The sequence below is a fragment of the Apodemus sylvaticus genome, chromosome 2 (assembly GCF_947179515.1).
Source record: "Apodemus sylvaticus chromosome 2, mApoSyl1.1, whole genome shotgun sequence".
NCBI classification, from domain to species: domain Eukaryota; kingdom Metazoa; phylum Chordata; class Mammalia; order Rodentia; family Muridae; genus Apodemus; species Apodemus sylvaticus.
The window spans coordinates 53,268,637-53,290,644 of NC_067473.1; the positions used below are offsets into that span (position 1 = coordinate 53,268,637).

The following is a 22,008-nucleotide window of genomic DNA, read 5'->3' on the forward strand; positions in this document are numbered from 1 at the left end:
GCGAGGGTGGGAGGTGGGAGACCGACGGCTGGGGTCACGGCAAGGTCTTTGTGTATATTCTCCTTTTCTGTCCTTCCAAGCCATTCAGTTCCTTGGTGACCTAGTACGCTCGACTTCTTTTTCCTTAGTGTGAACCTTCCTTTTCCAACAAGACAGCAGTCAGATGAACCGCTGAAGCTTACTTAGTTCATTCTGCCTTACCCCTAAGAGACAGCAGCAGACACCGGAGAAGGGACATGGCTTCCAGGTGATCGCTGCCTGGGATACCCCCTGCCTTCTCCCTACCCTGTGTGTGAAAGGTGAAGGGCAAAGTGGATTCTCTGAGATTCCAGGTCAGGAGACAGAAGGCTGTTTGCCCCTAATGAAGGTGCTTCTCTTTCCCTGCCATTATCACCAGTAGGGAAACTGAGGGCTGAAGTGAAGCAGAGTCTGGCTTCTATCTGTCCAGGCAAAACACCATCTTTTCTGTCCAGATGCTTCTGCCCCACCTCTAGCTGAGCTAGAGGGAAGTGTCAGACAGAGGCTCAGAAGCTAAGAGGGAAGAGCAGAAGACTGGGGACCAAGGCACCCCCATATTCATTCTAAGCTGAGCTGGAAGGAAGGTGAGGCTAGAGAATGGTTTATGCCCGCCTTGCAGGGAGGGGCCCTGCTATTCAACAGCTGTATGCCCGAGGTCAGGGAGAAGGGTAGAGGGCAGAAGGGTCACTGGTGGTGGTGGGGGGGGGGTAAGAAGGATTGGTCTTCCTATTGGCCTGAGTCCTGTCTGTATGTAAGGGCAGGCACCGATTCTAGACCTCACCAGTCAAAAGGGAATTTAAAAGAACAAAGACCCAGGGTAAGAGCAGTGGAAGGGGCTGTCCCTATACCTCCATGGCTGAGTCCCTTCCCAGCTTTGGATCCCCTTCCCAATGGGAAAGCAACTAAGGTCAGCTGGTCATTCACAGTAGAGTTGCCACCCCTCCCTCCCTTCTGGGTTGGGTTATCCTTGATTGACAATAGGGCAGCATAAGTTAGAATGACCCTCAGGGGAGAGCTAGCCCAGACATCTCCTAAACTCCTGGGTCATGCCATTTGAAATCTGTTCCCTGTTCTTGGAGGGGGGAGGGGGAGGGAAGAGCAGATGCAAAGGATTGCCCAGTGTACCTCTTCCGTCTGTCCCCACAGTGCACCAGAGAGAGGGCCGAAATGCTCCTGGCTCAAGTGACAGCAGTGTGACTCCTGCCCTGCCACCACCCCACTTATCCTTTTATCATTGCTAGGGATGAGACCAGCAGCCAAAACCAAATTCCCACAGGCCTACTTGGCCTGCGTTTTCCATGACCATGCTGGGGCCTAGTTCAGGGTGCTCAGACTGGTGTTACTGTGTAGACCTGGGGCACTGGCTGGCTGCCCATTGGTGATCCATGGTCTCTCCCTGAGTGGCTCCACCTTCACACCAATGCTGTGATCTGCAGCAGGGAGGATCTGGGGAGCTACCACAATGCAGACTGGGTTTTGATAGGCCATGTTTATGAAAGCAAAGTGGTAGGCACCCTAGGCCGCCTAGCACCAGAGAGTGCCAGAGAGAAACACCTGCAGCATGCCAGCCAGGACTCGTGATGGGCAGAGTTCTGCTGACCAGGCACTGCTCCCGCTGCTTCTGCATACTTAGTTGCTATGACCTTCCTCCCCAGCCCAGCTGCTCCACTTGCATATTGACCACGGTGGATGCGTTTACAGCCAGAGTAAGCACCCCGTCTGGGTCGGCCCCCCAGCCCTCAGGCATGCTCTCACAGGATCTTTTGGTCATGAGATCATGGGATAAGTACTGAGTTATCTGAAATTGTTTTCTATAGCACATACTTTGGACTCTCAGAAATCATGCCACTGGAAGCATAATTCCCTCCACAATTCTCAAAGTTTGCTAGGTATCAGAAGCTGGGGACTCAGTGTCTATCCGAGTCCACTCCCTGGAATGGCCCGAATCACACCTACTGTGGTGTATCGATTTGTCCACTTTATGAAATCTAGACACACTTGGAGATGGGCCTCTGGGCATGTCTGTGGGGGATTACTTAATTCATTGAGCTGAGAAGACCTGCCCGCCCACTGTGGGTGGCAACATTCTATAGGCTCGTGGTCTCTCTCCACTCTCCTCTTCTTTTTTGTGAGCCAAGGCTTCAAGACCTTTCTGCTTTGACTTCTCCGGCAAGATGGAACCCTGAAATTGCAAGCCAAGACAAACCTCCCCCTAAGCTGAGAGTATTTCATCATAGCAAGGAGGAAAGAAACTAAGACACCTGCTGAGCTAGAACTTCCTCTAGAAAGGTCAGCCAGTGCTAATAAACGCCAGATCATCGGGGCTCACTTGCTTGCCAAGTAACCTAGTCTAATGTCAGCTGTTGGTCAATGAGACCTAATTCAAGGGGAAACTCTCCCTTTGATCCATTCAACAGCTCGATTCAGAAAGAGCTGGCTTGATGTTTGTCTAAAAGTGCAGATCTCTTCCCCACAGTGGAATGGGCCGTGTGCTGCTCCTGCAGGGTGGCCTCAGTCAGGGCCCGCATCCCCTCATCTTTTACCACCTTATGGGAGCCAAGCACCTCCCAACAGCTAGGTCACCTCTGTTGGGTGCACCCCCCCCCAGAGCCACACTCTGGGGCACAAGGCCTTCAGGGACTCTCCATACAGTTCCCGAAGCACCTCTGAATTCCACCAACAACTTGGCACTCAAATTTCCTTCCAAACTGGAAGGCACTTTAGTAAAAAGCTGGTGTAGACTCAGAGTTCAACAGTATGAAGCCCATAAGTCAAAAGGCTTACTGCAAGTCGGGCCTGGGTGAGAGCAACCATTACCACGGTGTGTCAGCAGAGCCCTGTGAAACCCCACCTTGGTAGTCACTGGAGCATTTCTGGTTCATTACCAACCAATCAGATCTTTCCTACCCTCCGATCTTCCCTGCCACTAGGGCATTCGTAGGTTATCTTCCCCTCTGCCCATCTGAGTGATGACTATGTCAAAGCAGGGCAGCTTGGCAACCACTGTCAACCTCCACCAACAACATGGCAAAGCAACGTAAATGTCTCAAGATTCCCCCCACCCCAACTTTAGGGACTTGGTCTTCCGTCAAGGTCATCTGAGGAGTGCCATACTGTCCTGCTAGAACAACCAGACATGCTTTCTAGGAGTTCAGAAGCCCAGGGACAGCAAAGTCTGTTCAGTAGGGAGATGGAGGTTGCAGACAGCCTTGAATCACAGAAAACAGTGGTAGCTCAGCCATCTGCCTTGTACACACAGGGGAGTCCCGGCTGGTCAGGCCACAGGCCTTGAGTGGCCAGGGCCACTCCATTCCATACTCCCACCTGTTCAAGGTTGCTGTGAGAGTCGCAATGACCTCTCCTGGGATAGTCCCATTGCAGGAACTGCTGGCCAGTGGGCTCAGGCCTTGGAGTCACGCTATCATATGGCCCACCTACCTCAAGTGTGGCATCCCTTCATCTTCCTGTAGAAGCCAGGCCCTGATGGGATGGACTCCCAGTCACTACCAGGATAGGGGTCAGCCACCCTGATTGGCAAATGACGGAAACAGGATCCCAGAGGCATTGATAACTGCTTGATTTATTCAGATTATTTAATATACAATGACACAATTGTGACCCCGAAGTGTGCAAAGTTAAAGCCTTCAACTGCAGCTGAGAAGAGAGGGCAGGGATGGAACACCTGGGGACAGCGGTGAGTCAGGAACGAAGGGCAGGTGGTGGTCATCAGGCCCTCCCCGGGCTCAGAGATGGGAAGTAGGCTGAGGAGCAGGCCCCATGGGAGCCTCAAGCCAGAGGAAGGGGGCAGAGGCCTCCCCTTGGCCTAGGTCCAGAACCCACAGTGCCACATGGCTGCGAGGACAGCACTCCAGGGACGAGCCAGAGGCAGGGTCAGGAGAGCACCATTTCCTGGGAGGAAGGGGGCGGGGAGAGAGGTGCCCTACAGGAGAAGCAGCCAAGGGGGCTACCCTCCCCAGGGGTCGGAGTCGGACAGTGGGCCAGAGCAGGCTGCAGCGAGAAAGACCTGAGGCAGGCACGGGGCCTGAGAGCCAAGGCTGACTGGGCTCAGGGAGCTGAGGAAGGGGGGAACCCATAAGATCTCATGGGGCAGCCTGGCACAGGGGGCTACCTGACTCTGTGGGGTTGCCCAGAGAGGGACTGCCCCCTCAGGGACTGCACTCCCCTCCCTGGAAAGGAGCTGGGGAACCCGTAGTGCAAATCTGTGGACCACTCAGTTATGGAGGGCGGCTGTCCCTGGAGTGGGACCCCGGGGCTCGCCCCCTCCACCGCCTTGGCCTCCGCTGCTGTCCTCAGTACAGCCGCTTCTCGTAACTGTGAAGACAAAGAAGACGGGGCTAAGAGAAGGTGTGTGGCCCCTACCTTCTTCCCAGCATCCTCTTGTCCATGGCCCCCCAGATTTGGGATAGGGCAAGGGCTACAGTGCTTGCCTCTCAGCCAGGGGGGCTAGAGGAGGCAGAGGTGGCCCTGGACCTCTGTCTTCCTCTGGCCAGAGATCCATGAAAAACCATTCCAGTTCCAAAGAAAGCCGTGCTCCTTCCTGCCAAGGCCACACCTGAGTGGACTGTCCATGGTGGCCAGGAGGGCGAGATGGCTTAGGGAAACCCAGCCATCCTCACGGAGCAGACTTCCACTAGCTCAACCTTCGGTACCTTGTTCCCACCGTGTCCCCCACGGATGGTGACTCAGGCCCTTCATAGTGGGGTAGCCCCAGGCCTGTACCCAAGGGCATCTCTTTGTACCCCACCAATGAGATTTGTGTTTTGATTGGATGAGGGGCGTGGTTGGCCTCCTCCACCACCACAGTGCTGGGAATGAGGACCAGAAGGGCCCAACTGGGTCCACGTCTCCTGATGATGCTCCAGCACTGCCTCCCCCCGCCCCACCCCCAATTCCCATTCTCCCAGCCCGCGGCCCACCCAGACTTGCCCCTGCTCTATTCTACGCCTGGCCCCGGCAGCGCAGTTACTTACACGGCAGAAAGGTATAGCTAAGGGAGGGTGGGGCAGAAAGAGACACAGGTTAGATGCCCGCCTATGCTTAGGGGGATGGGTCCTCTTGACCAGGGCGGGCTGCATGCCTACAACTACTGCTGCCAACTAGCTCGGCCCCCAACCCACAGTCACACCAGCACTGGGCCTGGCATCTGTCTCTCTGCCCGTTTCCCCACCAGAGGGTTCATGCCCCCATTTTCTGCCTGCCTGCCTGCCTGGGGCCGCCACCACCAGCAAGAGCCCAACACCAACAGCCCCTACCACCAGCCACCAAGCTTCTTGAGTCAGCAAGAGCTGGGGAGCCTGGGTGGGGCTGGCAGTCACACCTCCCGTGCCCTGTCCGGGAAGCTACCCGAAGGGTGGGAGGGGAACAGCCAGCCTACACGAGGCTCCGGGACAAGGTTCCAGGGTGGACTGGGTCCTGTAGCCCGGGTGACAGACAGGCCATGTGGTCCCTGGAACCTCAGCCTAGCCTCTGAACCTGCCCAACCCAGCACTAGTCAGCGACGGCGAGGAGGCTACCCACTTACGAGTGTAGGCCGTGCACGCCGCCCTCTATCTGGGCTGACATGGTCCGCTTCTCAAACTTGAGCTCTCCTGAGTACATCATGGATCTGGGAGGTGGGCAGGTGAATAAGTCAGAAACGCCCTCCCGTCCAAAAAGAAAAAGAAAAGAGGAAAGAGGAAGACCTCCCAGGACCCTCTGCTGCCCCCTCAATATAACACTCACCGCAGGACAGACAGGCTTTGGGCCCCGATATCCTGGCAGCCATGTTGGATCCCTGCTATGAGGTAGGGCACAAACTTCTGAATGGAGCCTTTATCCTGGATGGAGCCTGAGACACCTTGTGCGATCTTCACTTTATCCCCCTCACTGCATGGAAGGTGGGGAGGCTGAGCTGGGCAGCCTGAGGCTCAGAGGACCCCGCCCTGCCTCTCCAGGGTACAGACAGAATACCACCCAGAAGGATCGCCACAGCAGCCTCAGCCACATACTAGGCTACAACAGAAACAATGTATCCAGGGCTCTGGCCAGGTCAGGCTACATCTGCCACTTTGCCTGTAAGTCCGTCTCAGGTCTGAAGTCAAGGGCATGCAGGAGTTCAAGGGCACGAAGACAAACCTGAAGTATCGTTTCTGGCTGCTGCTGCTCTTCTCCATGGCGTCCAGAGAACCCATGCCCCGGTACTTCTTAAGCCTCACCCCATCTGAGAAGAAGTATTCACCAGGAGCCTCCGTGGTAGCAGCCAGCAGGGAGCCCATCATCACTGCAGAGGTCAAGGTTGAGGGCTGAGTGCCTCCCACTCCGCAGTATTCTGCCTGCCCCATTGGCTTCTAGTCCTTGCCGCCCCAATCCCAAGGGTTCCCCTCACCCGTGGAGGCTCCAAGTGCCAGGGCTTTGACCACGTGGCCCACGGTCTGGATGCCGCCGTCAGCTATTACCGGCACCCCAAAACGCCGGGCATACTCAGCCACCTTGTAGACAGCAGTCCCCTGCGGTCGGCCACAGGCCATCACTGGGGAAAGGGGCATGTAAGGGACAGAGATCAATCAGGGGTCTCTTCTTGTATCTATCCCCGCCAATGGAGAAAAAAGGGATGGTGAGAGATGGTGTTTCTGAGGTCTAAGGTGAGACCCAACAGTAACAACAGGGAGAAAGCCATTTTAGGTTCCTAAGTCACCCACCACTAGCAGCACCATAAAGGATATGGATGAGGGGTCAGTGACAGCCTTCAGAAACAGGACCAAGCCTGGTGGTCTCTAGCACCAGCTGCTGGGGAGACACAGCTTCTTGTAAAGGAGCCCTTTGCACTAGCAGCCAATACCAGAGCTGGGTTCTTAGGGCCTCCTTTGGAATACGGTTTTGCTCTCTACTTCCCCTGGGTGGGTGGGGGGAGGTGGGAGGCGGGTTCCGCTCTATTACACGTGGCAATGTGGATTTATGAAATCCCTGGATGTTCAGAGACCTGTTTCCTTCATACCATAGGCATGATGTGGTCACAAATGCAATCCAAGCCCTCGGCTATCTTCCAACACACACACACTATAGAAAGTGTCGCACAACCAGCAGCGTCTCCACAACCAGTCTGAAAAGCAAGCTGCCACTCCCCAAAGTCGCCTGCCCTCATCTGCCTACACCTGCCTCTTCCCACAACTATCCCGAGGCAGGGTAAAGCACAGACCTGCACCCCACTCCTGAGAATCGCCTAGGGACGCAGACACTCCGTATCTTTAGAACAAGAGTGAGGCCTGAGGCTGGAGTGGACAGGGTGGTTCTAAACGGCAGCCCTTCCCCCTCCTCCTGCGGATACCCACCTTCCTGGGTGATGCAGATGGAGCCACAGCCCATGCCCACACGAAGCCCGTCCACACCAGCATCGATCAAGTTCTTGGCCTGGGCGGCTGTCACCACTGGGGATGGAGGAAGCCGGCAGAGGAATGTGAGGAGAGTGTCCCCACCCTATCCAGGAACGCCCTGGGATCTTAGTACACATCCCCCAACCTAAATGCTAGCCGAGAGCCCATCCCACCCCTCACCGCTTGCCTGGAACAATGCCATCACCTAGGGGTTCTGAAGGGCTAGGAGGGGTCATGCCACACTCACCGTTTCCCCCAATCACCTGCAGGTGGGGGTACTTCTGTTTGATATAGTGCACCATAGCGATCTGATACACTGAGTTCCCCTGGGATGAATCCTGTTAGCAGGGACAAAAAGAGCTCAGGCTAAACAGTCAAGTCCCCTCACAGGAACCAGCACTCAAAAGGGTGCTGCTAACTAAGTTAAACACTAAGCTAAACCAGGGAAGGTGTATAAAGTTGGGCTCAGTGCCCGGCAAGTGGGGCCTCTCAGTGAGTGCGTTGTAATTATCAGGGTAAATGAACTTGTATGTGAGGAGACCCGTGGAGGCAGGGTCATGGTTTGACCTGGGCTCTACGATTAGCCCAGTTCTGATGCCAGAGAAGCAGAAAGCAAAGTGAGGAGGAAAGGCTAACAGAGGTGGGGCGCCTCACAAGCCTGCCGCAGGGGAACCCTGCCACCTCCTTACTAGTACTATGACGTCAGCGCCGGCCTGAGTGAGCAGGTCCAGGCGGTATTTGTCATCCTCTCGGGTGCCCACAGCTGCCCCACACAGCAGCTGTTTGTGGGCGTCCTTGGAGGCCAGAGGATAGTCTCTGTTCTTCTTCAGGTCTGTGCGTGCGATGATGGCTACCAGCTCATCCTGATCGTTGACTATGGGCAGCTTCCCTGACCAGGAGGAAAGAGAGGCAGGGTAGTTAGTGAGTGGGTAGAAGAACGGGATGGAAATAGAACGCGAGACCCCTGAAGTACCTAAGTCAGCCACTAGGTGACAGCACCAACCCAGGACCTGGACCTCTTCCCAAAGAGTAGGCCATGAAGAACCTTCCCAAGCGAGCGAGCTCCCAAGGCTCTTCCTGTCCTGGCTGGTCGGTGGGAGAGGCAGCCCCTGACCCCCAGAAGCTTTTCACTTGCTTGACCAGGTCACTGCACAAAGTACCCAGACCAGGTCTTAATGTGAGACTGCCCTGAGGGAGGCGCAGGGATCCTCTCTGCCCATATCAAATCCCAAAGAACTCTCCGCCAGGGACCTGGGAAGCAACAGCCCATAGGAACTTAATGTCTGTTACACAAAGCCCTGCCCTATCTCATTCATTTAACTGCAGGTCTTTCAGAGACTCTGAGAAGTTAATGGGTAATTTCTTTCTTTTGGTTTCTGACCTAGGGTCCCCCACCGTGAAGTTCTGACTGTCCTGGAACTCCCCCTCAGTCCTTTCCCAGACTTCTAAGACCAGAAAGCTCTTTTGCTATGACAAGCACCTCTCAGGACTAGTTTGGAAAGACACTGAATTAGGCTCAGGCTTCTGGAAGCAGGTAGCGGAGTATCAGGGACCCTGCTCCAGACTGCAGAGGGTTATTCAAGTTTCCCCCAAACCCTGGTGCCATGATTGGGCCAACACGAGAGGCTGAGACATAATGGAAATCCTGCCGCACAGGAAGCTGGGGTGTCTACTCCCTGGTACCTTTCTTGCTGCGCTGCAAGATCTCATTTGCCTCTTTCAATGTCACGCCTGCTGGAGCCACCACCAGCTCGATCCTCGGTGTCATCACCTGTGGAGCCAGGAACATTTGCCTGCAGGTTGGCGGGTGAGAGAGAAGGAGCCAGGCCTCCCTGTGGTCCCTGGTCACAGGCACCAGTCTGGCGCCCCTGGGGGTGGAGCTCCCTCTGGGATGCAGCTCTGCCTTCCCTGCCCTGCAGGCACCTCACTGAGGAGGGTAGTGTGGTCCTTCTCCGCAAGGAAGTCGATGTCTCGGGAGGTAACGATGCCCACCAGTTTGCTCCCCATGGTGCCCGTAGCGGTGATAGGGATACCAGAGAAGCCATGTTGTATCTTGGCCTCCAGAACATCACCCACAGTATGCGAAGGGCTCAGGACCACAGGGTCTGTGATGAAGCCTTGCTCAAACTTCTGCAGACAGAAGAGGAAAAGAGCTGCAAGAAACCCAAAGGTGGCACATGGCCTGGCCACCAGGGACAAAGGGGACCCTGATGTGCCATTGAGAGGCAAGAGTCCTCAAGAGGGTGAGGACCAATAGGAAAAGGAGGGCTAAGCCGGAATTCCATTGTAAGGAAGGGCACCTAGGTCCCACGTCGGCGAGAAGATCACAAAAAACTGCATGTTTTTGAGGGTGAGTCCAGTACTTGCCTTGACCTTCCGCACTTCATTGGCCTGGAACTCTGGGGTACAGTTGTGGTGAATGAAACCGATTCCTCCCATGAGCTGGTATAGAAGGGAGGTGTGGTAAGAGCAAAGGCTAGCCTCCTCTTCCCTTTGCACACCCCATTCCCGTTCAGTCCCCCTGCCCTGGAGTCCCCACCCAGGCAAGCAACTCACAGCCATTGCAATGGCCATATCAGCCTCTGTCACGGTATCCATGGGGGACGAGATAAGCGGGGTCTTCAGGGTGATCTTCCGGGTCAGGGCTGATGTCAGGTCCTAAGGAGGGATGCATGGTCCACTGAAGGGTATTATCCACTGGACAAACGCTCGCCAGCATCTCTATCCTGCACAGGCCAGGCCTTGCGGCCCAGCACTGAGCAGTGCAGCTCTTGGGGAACTGACCATTCCCCTTGAAAAGAGAGTGGATGTGAGGCACGTGGACAAGGTCACTCCAGCTGAGATGAAAGCCACAAAGAGCACCAGGCCCAGAATCCCGAGATGAGGCAGGAAGATCAGGAGGAGTTCAAGGCTAGCCTTGGCTAATATTAAATTCCAGGCCAGCCTGGATTATATGAGACTAAGGAGAAAAGTAAACAGGAGATGGAGGAAGAGGAAGGAAAGGGGCGGGGTGAGACCAAGGCCAAGTGACACGGGCACAGGGTGAATGGGTTCTAGGTGACAAGGGCTGGAGGCCGAGGGAGCTCCCTATTAGTCAGGTAGGAACACAAATGGCTAAGGGTCTGGAGCTCAAGAAAAGGGTCAGGATTGTTAACACAGGACACAACATCCCTAATCTCAAGATCCCAAATCCAAATGCTTTACAAGCTAAAATATTTTGAGTACAGACAGGATCGCAAGTGTGACCCACACCTGACCTTGTGTGACAAGTCACCTTCAAATGCAGAAAAATTACTCTATAACATCACCCTCAGGCAGTATGTAAGATATATATATACAATATAAATTAATTTTGGTTTAGATTTAGGCCCATTCCTGACCTCACACTATATATATGCAAATGTTCCTCCAAAACTCAAGTCTACCAATCTGCAAGCATTTGGTCTTGAGTATTTTGAATAAGAAACACTCCATTTACATTTGCAGGTTGTCTGTTTATACATGGCTAGACCATGGACCCTTCTGATAATCAGGCCAATAATACTAATCTAGCTTCCAAACCCTCCAAACAAACTCTGGATTAAACCTTTGAGACTCTTAAATGTTAGGCCCCTGAAGTACATTACTGATTATGAGCAGAGCTCTGGGCTCACACCCAGACAATCACACTGTGTCCTCTTCTATCAGGCCCCAAGCAGCCACCACGTTCCTAACAGAGGCCATAGGACAAGGAGACTCTTCGCGACTAAGCAGGTCTCTTTCTAGTTCCACTCTTCCTAGCAGTCAGACCAGAGTCCGGCACGGAGCCAGGATGCCCAGCCCAGGATGCGCAGTGCACTTTGTTAAACTAAGTGACTAAAGCAAGAAGCCTTCCTGATTGTTATCATAAGGGAACAACCAGAATAGCCCAAATTTCCTCCCCTAAATATCTGTCCGGGTCAGCTCTAGACACACAGGCTAACCCCTGAGTTTCCTCAATGGATAAGTGATCCAGGGTTAGGCATGTGCAGGCTCTCAGGCCTTTTGTGAGAATGGAAAGAATATGCAGAAATAACCACAGAAATAGGTGTTTTAAGCAGGCGTGAGTTCAAGATCGAACCGCTGCCTTTCCCCAAATTGTCGTACACCGTACACCGTAGTCTCTGCTCTTCTCAGCTTCTCAGCCTTCTAATTATTCGTTAACTTGGCTCAGTGCTAGCCCCTCACGGGCAGAAAGCATCGTGTTACCTTGTATCTGTCCAAAGTCCTCCCTGACCATCCCCCCCCAGCCCAGCCTACTCCTTCAAACCCGCTTGCCAGTTCTTGTCCATTATGGGTCAGTGCCCAATCACTGAACACTGTATTCAAAGTGATCATAATTTTAGAGCACAGCCCTGGCTCAGCATTTCAGACAACAGCTAATCCTTATTGTCTATATAATAAAGCGGCCACACCCAACCCTTCTCCTCACAGGGCCTTTTCTGAGCCAACCCTCCAACTTCTGCAGTGACAGGGCATCCTCTAAACCTGCTTGAGGCTGCCACTCAAGACTCTCCCAGATCTCTCCCCCACCCAGAAGCCTCTGCCCTTTGCTCTGCAGGGCCGGTCCCTCCGGCAACAATAAGGGTAATAGGCAAACGTGCATTCCCAAGGAAAGCTTCTCTCTCCCACCACCTGCCCTTGAACAAGAAGTGAGCCCCGTCCCTGAGCCAGAGGAAGAGAGAGGCACTTACCACTTCATCAGCTATGAAGTCTATGAATCCTGGGAGGATCAGGAAGTCGCTGTGAAGACAGAATGAGAGTGATTGGTGGGTAGGGTGTCGGGGTCTGCTATCCTAGGGTTGGCAGTAGGGTGGGGATGGGTAGTGGGGCAGAGAGGCTGGAATCCACTGACCCAGTGGTCCCATCATGAGAAGTCTTCCTCACCACACACCCCCATAATGTCCTGATGGCTTCAACCTCAGGAACTACAGTCAAAAATGGCAGAGAGTCTACACATCCAGAAGTCACCCAGAGTGTGTGAAAGGACACTGAAGTTTCCTATATGGTCACACACGTACATACAATGCATGCCTCTGAAGACTTCTCAGCCTGTTGTTTTTATTTATTTATTTTTACAGACAGGTCTCGTATAACCCAGACAGGCCAGGTTAACTGCTATACAGACAAGGATAATACTGAACTCAACCTCTTGCTTCAAGTAAGGTAATTATGTGCCACCAAACTTAGCTTCCCTTTCCCCCTTTAAAAGGGTATTTTACTGTAGTCTAAAATGACCTTGAATTCATGATCCTCTTGCATCAGACTGCTGAGATTACAGGTATGTGCTGCCATGCCTGGTTTGAGATTTCTGTCTTGACAGGTGCATACCTTTAATCTCAGCACCCAGCATTCAGACAGAGGCAAATGGATCTTTGTGAGTTTGGGGCCAGCCTGGTCTAGAGAGTGAGTTCCAGGCCAGCCAATAGTATATAAAGAGATGCTGTCTCAAAAAATAATTTTTTTTTTTAGTCCTAACAAAAGCAAAGAATAACTCAACACAAAAAACAGAAGCTACACTGGGGGATGGGGTGGCACACCCCTATAATCCCGGGACTTAGGGAGGTAGACACAGAAGGACTGGGGTTGAAGCCAGTTTGTGCTACAAGATCCTGTTTCAGAAAAACAAAACAATAGCAAAACAACAGAGAATCTGGGTTAAGGATGTAATTTAGTATGCTGGGCGGTGGTGGTGCATGCCTTTAATCCCAGCACTTGGGAGGCAGAGGCAGGCTGATTTCTGAGTTCCAGGCCAGCCTGGTCTACAAAATGAGTTCCAGGACAATCAGAGCTACACAGAGAAACCCTGTCTCGAAAAACAAAAACAAAAACAAAAAAAGGATGTAACTTAGTAATCGAGCATTATTATGTCCTAGGTTTGATTGACAGCACTTCAAGAGAAAAGGAAAACACAGAATCTGAAAATAAGTTTGTGCAGGGCAGTGGTGGCACACTCCTTTAATCCCAGCACTTGGGGGGCAGAGGCAGGTGGATTTCTGAGTTTGGGGCCAGCCTGGTCTACAGAGTGAGTTCCAGAACAGCCAGGGCTACACAGAGAAACCCTGTCTCGAAAAACCAAAAAAAAAAAAAAAAGTTTGTAATGCAACATGACCCCAAGCACAACCCAGCACCACGCAGGGCCAGGGCCGCTGAGTCACACAAGGTTCAGCCGGAGGGACCCCAGAGACCTGAGCTCAGGACATGTTCTGACAGAGCAAGCATTGGGACAGGAGCAACCAGCCACATGGGGAGGGCTGCCAGAAGGCCTAACAATTAGGACCTGCCAGAGCGTAGCAGCTGTCAGCATGAGTGAGGGGACAGTCACGTGGAGCCTAGGGAGAAAGAGCAGGCCTACATGGTAAATCTAGGTATCCACAGGCCAGGGATGCTATGGGCACAGTCTCGGTAAGCCTAGATGGACACACTCAGAAGCAAATGACCCAACTTCAAATATGCTCTGAGCCCAACTAGGCAAAGCAGGAGGTACTTCTCAGGAAACAAAAGCCACAGGGCAGATAGGAGTGCTGTGACTAATTTGCCATCAAGCCTAAAAGAAACTCTTTAAGAGTTCCCCCTTAAACTTCCCTAGGAAAGCAGGAAAACTCTTATCAAAGATATAGCCCCTCTTTAGCCATCAAAGACACCAAGGCAGCTAAACTTTTACCCCACTTTGACCTCCCCTGACAACATATTTTCCTCTGTGGCTCACTTAGAGGCCAGTGGAGAAACACTGGAGTCTGGGCCCATTGGCATTTTCTAGATAAAATCACCCTTCACCCGTGGGCTGGCAGGAGGGCACCCTCCTCAGAGCAACAGGAAAGTTGATGATAAACAGGAATATTTATGAACCAGGGTAGTAAAGATGACAGGCGACAAGCCACAGACGCTACTGACTCTCCAACAGCTCTACTCTGCCTTAATCAAGGGTTCTGATGCTCCTTCCTGCCAGGGACGTCGTCCGGCAGCCAGGAGACACAGCTAGTGCCAGGCCTGCAGGGAGAACTGGCCGAGGGCCCACAGGAAAATGCAAACTAAGCTTGAGGCAGACAGGTAGGTAGGTCTCTACCTTTCTCCAAAATGCCACGTGGAGAGGGCCTGAAGGGTTGGCACAGAATATTCATGGAGGGCATCAGTCCCAAGCTATGGGCAAGAAGGGGCACAAGTGGAAGTGGGACTGGACTAGATGTGGAAAGACAGGGCCACACTACTGCCCAATGGGCCTCCTCCTGGGGATTATTATTCAACCAGCAGCCTGAGATGAGATCCTGGGACCTCCCTGCTTTCACGGCGAGGCTGGAGGAAGGACGACATCCTGGATCGTGCTGGCTAAACTCCCCCCTAGAATAGCCACTTTTCGTTTACCCGCATGTCCCAAGGCCTCTCGAGGGTGGCCAAGACACCCAGGAGAATAGCAAGGGGGCAGGCTGGTCTCGGATCTAGCCAGTTATCGGTCAAGGCTCCCTGGGCAGTGATGTCGCTGTGCCACGTCCCTCTCTATTCTTGGTGCGAGCCTCCTTCCTTCTCTTGCCCAGCCCCCACTGGCCCCAAGTCACTCTTATTGGGCGAGGGCATTCGGGCGTCAGCGAGGAACAGCCATGCACGTGTAGGGCGGGGGCCAGGGGCCGCCAGTGGCGGCGTGCTCACCCAGGTAGGGCCAATCTCGGCGCTTACTTGTAGGTGAGGCCATCCGCGTTGGCGAAGAGCTGCTGCGCGGTGAGCCCATCCTCGGGAACGTAGCCGGTGCCGCCGCTGATCAGGTAGTCCGCCATGCTGCTGGGAGACACCGCGACCCGACATAAACACCCGCGCGGGCCGCCCCGCTGCCACTGCCTCCGCTGCCGCCGCCGCCGCTGACGCGCACCGAGGCCACGCTGCCGCTGTGGGCCGGGGGCGGGGGCTGCGGCTGCGGGAGGGAGGCCCCGGGCGCCGCCCTCTCCTCCAGCCCCTCCTTCGGGGATCGTTGCCTCCGCCCCGCCCCTCGTCGCACAAAGGCCCTGCCCGGCTCGCCCTTCTGCTGTTGCTGCACTCACGCCCTGATCACCCGCAATGGCACCTCGACTCTGGCGACAAGGGCGGGGGTTGCGGGCTGGATGTGAGACCGGGGAACGAGCCAAGCGTAGACACGCCCCCTTCACTGCTCTTCAACGTGCTCCCCGAACCCTAGCAGTGTACCTCACAGGGTTTACACCTAATCTGGCTGGGCCCCTTAGATTCCTTAGGCCACTGTCCCTTAGTCTCCTATTACCTCCCCTAGGGGGTACCTCTAACATGGTCCTGCCTTTTCCCAATAGTCATTCTCCCAACCCTGATAAAAAGCCCCAGAGCCCTGAAATATCAGTTTGAAATCAAAAGTCCCCAAAACACTGGTGATGGGCCCTGGACCACTATCTTGCCAGACCCCATGCAATTCCTAAGAAGCATGCTTTTTTTTTTAAACAATGCATTTGAGAAACCTTAGAGTCAGCTGCATTCTTCAAAGCATTTTTCATAAATGAGCACATATACACCACAATCTATTAATTGACAGTTATTGGGCCTTTGCATGCATAGGTGCAGAAGGGGAAGGGCTATTACCAGTCCCAGACTACACACACACACACACACACACACACAGGGTGGGAGGGGAGGAGAAAGAGAGAGAGAGAGAGAGAGAGAGAGAGAGAGAGAGAGAGAGAGACCTCATTCTCAGCTCTTGAAAGATCTAGAGACCAGGAAAGTTAGCCTAGAGAAGAAAATTTGTTTTGAGCAGGGATAATAATGTTGTCAGGTTAAAAGTTGGGGGAAAAAAAAGTTGGGGAAAACTCAAAGGTTTGGGGCAGTAGCAGAAACAAACAAGGACAGAAGCAGGACATTTTAAGGGTTTTTTCCCCCTTTGGAGAACTTCAGTGGTCAGTTCTGAGTGGCTAGCAAGACCTAGATTTCAATCTGGGGAGACAATAAGATTAGGTAGCAAACCCATTCGCACGTGGAGGAAGGTGGAGGTGGCCAGTAGTGTTCTCCCAGATCATTAATTACCCCTCCCCCAGCCAGAAGCCTGCCCTCTGGAAGTTCCCACACATTCGGGGAGAAAACTAGGTGTCCTGGAGACATTTTCCTCCCTCCCTGCCTTGAGAGCTGCAGTGTAGCTGGCTCCTTTCCTCCCCATCCCAGGAAGGCCTGGTTTGTTTACCTCTCCACAGTGTGGTGGTGACAGCCAGGCCCAGGGGAGCCTTGGCTTCCAAGCCACCAGGCTCTCTGGGGTGCCCAACCTCCCCAATGATGCCCCCGGGACCCTGCCAGGAAAACAGAGGCTGTTCCATCCATGTGCAAAGGGAAAGGAAAGTCTCCCATGGAGCTCAAGTAGTACAGAGGATCTACAGCTCCTCTGTAGGCTCTTGGGAGGTGGGCACCAGTGGAGCCCAAAGGATGGATGGGGCCTGGTGTAAGTTCTGAAGACCCTGGAGCATCAGAAAGGAGAGGAGACTGTCGGAGTTCCTGGCAAAGTAGGGACTGGTACCTGCCTGCAGGGGTCCCCTCAGGCTCTCTTGGCATTCAGAGTGTCACCCCAGAAGCCTGCGCCCCCTCGAGAAGCCAGCACTAGAACCCCTTGCTTGTGACCAGTAGTCAGGGCAGCGATCCTAGCCAGAAGACACACCCTGGTCATTCTGAACACAGAACATCCTCCCTGGACACAGAAGAAATAGCCACCATGCCAATCATAAGCTCTGAGCATAGCCTGGCCCATTGGCCTCTCTGGGTTTCTAAGGAGCCTGCGATGGGTCACTGTCCCCTACATCATGAGTCAAGGCTGGCTCTGGTTCACGGTTCAGCCAAGGCTGGTGCCCAGGAGGGCAGCTGGGCCCCACCACCTCAGGTAATTTTAATGTGCCATCTACCCCAGCCTAGGACTTTGGGTCCCAGGAGAGGAGACTGGCAGTCTGAGCTATGGGGAGGGTCACCTTCCCAGTGATTACAGACTTCAGGGCCCCATTCTCCGTCCTGCTTTGACCTAAGTCAGAGCTCTTCGTTACTCTAAGCTGCTGGGCTCAAGACTGGGTTAGGCTGTCCTTTTCTAGAGACTTAATCCATTCCTCTCCCCCCCTGCCCCCTCCCTCTTCCTGCAATTCCCCAGCTGCTTCCTCCACAGGGAGGAGACACCAGGCAACCAGTGGGGCCTCTTCAAGGCAAGGAAGGGCAGCTGGTCCCCTGAGACTCCCCTCCTCACAGCTTCAAGGGCAGGGGGCAGGTCCAAGCCAGCTGCTCGGGGGAATAGGGGAACAGTGTCCGTCCAGCAGGGCACTGAAGTTCAGGCAAGCAGCCCAGAGGACTCTATCTGATCTGAGGTTGTTTAGAGGAACAAGATTTCAAAACAACACTTTTAGGGGGGAAAAGGTAATGACAACATTAGCATTGTTAAGCTGGGATAAGCGTAAGCCGGCAGGGCTCACCCAAGCTCAAGCCAGAGAGACGAGAGACGAGTAAGGCTGGACTCAAGCCCAGAGCTTCTCAGAGAAAGAACCCTTGCATCTTCCTACAGCTTCAGGTTGGTGGAGGCAGATGAGGGCTAGCCGGCAAGTTTTGAATCTTATGCTGGCCTGGCTGGGGATCAAGTTTACACAGGCCCTTCCGAGCCTAAGTGGGCAGCAGAAGAGTGTAAGGTTGGCACTGTCCCTTTGATGCAGCAGTACATCTGGAGAAGGCATGCACCTGCCTGAACTCTGAAATTCTACAATTCTAGCTTCCCTCGAGCTCACGAGTGCCACGGCCCGCTTCCTCCCATACGTGGCACCTCTCTAAAGCCCTAAGCCCTCCAACCTAGATTTCTATTATAGAAAAACCGTATGGGGTTGCCTAAGCCTAAGCCAGTTCTAAAGAGATAGCCAGCAACGGCAAGAGGGGTTGGACTTCGCTTCGTAGACCCTAAAGCCGTTAAAAGTTCTTACGTAAGCGCGGCCAGACCCTGGACAGTACTACCTGGCTAATTCCCCAGACCACCGTCCCCTCCCCCTGCCAAAGCCCAGCTGCCGGGTCACCTCCCCCAAGCTGCTGAGCACCAGCAGATGGGTAGAGAAAGAAGTCCAAATCCCCTGGACCGGAAGGACAGTAGGATTGCATTTCAAACTGCGATGCAATCCAGAGATTAGCCGCTGTCTCTTTTTTCAGCTCCTTCCCTTGAGGCCCAGGTCGCTGCCCCACTCTTTCTCCAGCGACCCTCATTCATTGCCTTCCAGACCCCCTGCCTTGAGGTACAAGTCTTTCCAGGGATTGAACAGCAGCAGCCTCACTAGATCTCAGTGCCTGGTGAGGAAGTGCAAGCACCGTCACCTGGTCCTAGGGAGACACTCAATCCGGACACCCACACCTATTGAAGGCAGTTCTAAGAAGAAGCAAGCTGAGGAAAAAGCAACGTTGGACCGGGACTCCAACAAGCACTTTTTGTTCCCCAGAGGTCGGAGCCATTTGCACCAAGCGTAGCTGAGTGTGAAGGATAGGTCGGATCTTAGATAAAATTTTGGGCAACGATATTACAACCTGCACCCTCTCCCCAGCTCCCTGGAGTAAAGCAGCACTTAACTGTTTGCACAGTGCCCGCCTGCGTCCGCCAGCCAGAGTCGGGTGTGTGACAGTCTAACTGCGTCTGGGGAATGGCAGTAGAGGGGACCTGTCCCTGGCCTCCCCCGCAGCGCTACCGGGTCTCCCGGCGTTGCCGCGCCCTTCTCTGCCGCCCGCCCCGGATGCGCCCGCGCGCCTTGCCCTGGGCGTCACCTCTCCGGCTCGTAGCCGGCCTGCAGCAGGCGGGCGCTGTACCGCTGCGCCGCGGTCTCATGTCCCGGGTGTTGCCGGGCTCCGGGCTCTGGAGCAGCAGCGGCTCCGCCTCCCTGCAGCAGCGGCGAGAGTAGCCCGGACTCTGGTGGGGGCGAGAGCGGTTCCTCCATGCCATGCGGAGGCCGCAGCTCTGGGCGGCGGGAACCTCTCCGCGCGGAGGCTCCCGAACCTGGGTAGGCAATACGAGCACCAGTCCGCTCCGGGAGGGGCGGGGACGTAGGCGGGGTCTACTGCAAGAGGCGGGGCTGGATGTTTGGAGGCGGGGCTCTGGAGGAGCTGGTTTGGGGTCCTGGAGTCCATCGGGCTCCGCCCTTGGCACCAGGCTCTGTTCCGCCCCCATGAGCCGCCACTCAGGCTCAAGAGTAAGTAGATGAGCAGATGGTGAGGTGGAGCGAGGTTAGTGTTCTTCAACGACCCAACTGAAGAGGATCTCCGCTGTACCCTGTCTCGTGTACCTTCGAGTTTCTCCTGGCTTCATCTGAGGAAAATGAGCGCAGACACCAGGGTAATGAACTATTGCATGGCCTCTTGGAGTGCAAGAGAAGTGGGGCACTCCATCAAGCCCTACCTATTCAACAACCCCCACCATTTCTACCCAGAGAAGACAAACAGGCTACTGGCTCCGGTAGGAAAAGATCCTTGTCTTGCCCTGCTAGCAGTACTTCTTTACAGGGAAATGAGGCTGAACACACAAGGGATTCACATTTGCTCATCCGCTGCCTAGAAAACACTTTCTATTTCTCCTTTGTTACTATTGTCAGCTTTCATAAAGCAACTCTCTGGGAAAGCAAGGAGAAGAGTTATTGCCTTCAGGCAATTTGTTTGAGGAGGCCGAGTAGATACAAAACAAACAGCTGACAATTCTTACACTGAATACATTGTCAAACATCTGACATTCGGAGGAATAAATAATAAGCACGAGGTGATCTGGGGCTGGAGAGGTGGCTCAGTGATTAGGACCTTGGTTCGATTCCTAGCACCCGTATGGCGGCTAACAACTTAAGGTTGGAACAGGTGATCTGTTGCCGCCTTCTGGATTCTACAGGTGTGAACAGGCTGCACAGATATACATGAAGAAAAACACCAACACACATAAAATAAAATAAATAAGCCTTTAAAGTTGGATGATCTGCTGTTACTAAGATCCATTTCAAGAACTCAAAATTATGGTCTTTGTGCTGGCTAGTTTTGTGTCAACTTGACAGATGTTAGCTCTACCCTTGGTATCAGACTCTGTCGTGGGCACCACCCCCCCCCCTCATCTGAACAGAGAAAACCTTAATTGAGAAAATACCTCCCTAAGATCAGGCTGTGGGGCATTTGCATAGTGATTAGGAGGGCCCAGCCTACTGTGGGTGGAGCCATCCCTGGGTGGGTGGTCCTGGGTTCTGTAAGAAAGCAGGCTGAGCAAGCCTTGAGGAGCGAGTCAGTTAGCAGCACCTCCCTAGGGCCTCTGCATCAATCAGCTCCTGCTTCCAGATTCCAGTCCTGCTTGAGTGCCTGTTCAAACTTCCTTCAATGATGAACCACAATGTGGAAGTATAAGCCAAATAAACCCTTTCCTCCCCAATTTGCTTTTGATCATGGTATTTCATCACAGCAATAATAACCCTAACTAGGACAGCCATTAATCCAAACACTCAGAAGGCAGAGGTAGGATGATATCTGTGAGTTCAAAGCCAGTCTGGACTATATAGCAAGTTCCAATGCAGCCAGGGATGCGCAGTTAAACCCTATCTCAAATAAACAAACAAATAAATTCATATATACATAAATAAGCAAACAAACAAACAGAAAAAGGAAGCAGAATTATGACCACACTTGGTGGTACAGGACTGTAACCTCAGCTACCCCAGAGGTTGAGGTAATAGGAATACAGCAATTGTGGTTTGTATATGCTTGGCCCAGAGAGTGGCACTATTAGGAGGTATGTCCTTATTGGAGTAGGTATGGCCTTGTTGGAGAAAGTGTGTCACTGTGGCGGTAGGCTTTGAGACCCTCCTCCTAGCCACATGAGAGGCAGTCTTCTCCTGTCTGCCTTTGGATCAAGATGGAGAACTTTTGGTCCATCTGCCTGGACGCTGCCATCCTCCCGCCTTGATGATAATGGACTGAACCTCTGAACCTGTAAGCCAGCCCCAGTTACCTTGATCATGGGGTCTCTTCACAGCAATGGAAACCTTAACTAGACAGAAGTTGGTACCAGGGACTGGGGTATTGCTGTGATCGGCCTGACCATGTTTTTGTTTGGAAGAATGTGGATTTTAGGACTTTGGATTTGGGAAGCAGTGGAATACTTAAAGTGGGACTTAATGGACCATCCTAGTAGGAATGTGGAAGGTGGTGCTGCTGAGGGTGATTTGGACTGTGTAGGTCTTCTGGCCTAAAAGTTTCAGTGGCGAGGAATTTTAGTATGTAGCCTAGAGACTGTTCTTGTGATATTTTGGTGAAGAATGTGCTGAAGTATCTGCCTGAAGCTAAGGTAAAGAGATTCAATTAATTGCATCGACAAAGGACGTCTCAGAAAAGCCCAGCATAGAACTGTCCTCTAGATTGCTCTTAAAAAGAGCTTTTTTTTTTTTTTTTTGATGAAGGGTAGCAAGCATAGAAAGGAAAAATGCAAAACGTGTGGTTAAAGGAATGAACGGGCAACAGGAAATAGAATGGAGCTGTCTTCAAGGAGATAAACAGATTAAGAAAATAGTGACCTCGAAGCAAGAAACCCACCCTGCTTTTATGCGTTTGCAGTTGAACAAGGGACTTGGTTACTGTTTCATTTGGACTTTTAATCTGAAAT

General features: G+C 53.3%; 1 protein-coding gene across 4 annotated transcripts; it reads right to left on the minus strand.

Annotated features, from left to right (window-relative positions):
- Window positions 1-3,580: 3,580 nt before the first annotated feature.
- On the minus strand, window positions 3,581-19,404 carry Impdh1 (inosine monophosphate dehydrogenase 1). Of its 4 annotated transcripts, none has more exons than XM_052173338.1 (15): window positions 19,152-19,404; window positions 15,078-15,176; window positions 12,101-12,149; window positions 9,945-10,046; window positions 9,756-9,830; window positions 9,312-9,518; window positions 9,072-9,159; window positions 8,078-8,277; window positions 7,636-7,726; window positions 7,347-7,442; window positions 6,404-6,547; window positions 6,154-6,298; window positions 5,761-5,904; window positions 5,561-5,644; window positions 3,581-4,350 (listed from the first exon to the last, which is right to left on the minus strand). In XM_052173338.1, exons 1-15 carry the CDS (start codon window positions 19,319-19,321, stop codon window positions 4,329-4,331), a joined length of 1,716 nt encoding a protein of 571 aa, XP_052029298.1. In that variant the 5' UTR covers window positions 19,322-19,404; the 3' UTR covers window positions 3,581-4,328. The 4 variants fall into 4 exon arrangements, with proteins under 4 accessions (XP_052029298.1, XP_052029297.1, XP_052029299.1 ...); XM_052173337.1 differs by having other exon boundaries at window positions 15,078-15,179; XM_052173339.1 differs by lacking the exon at window positions 19,152-19,404 and adding an exon at window positions 18,961-19,094.
- Between the last annotated feature and the right edge of the window lie 2,604 nt (window positions 19,405-22,008).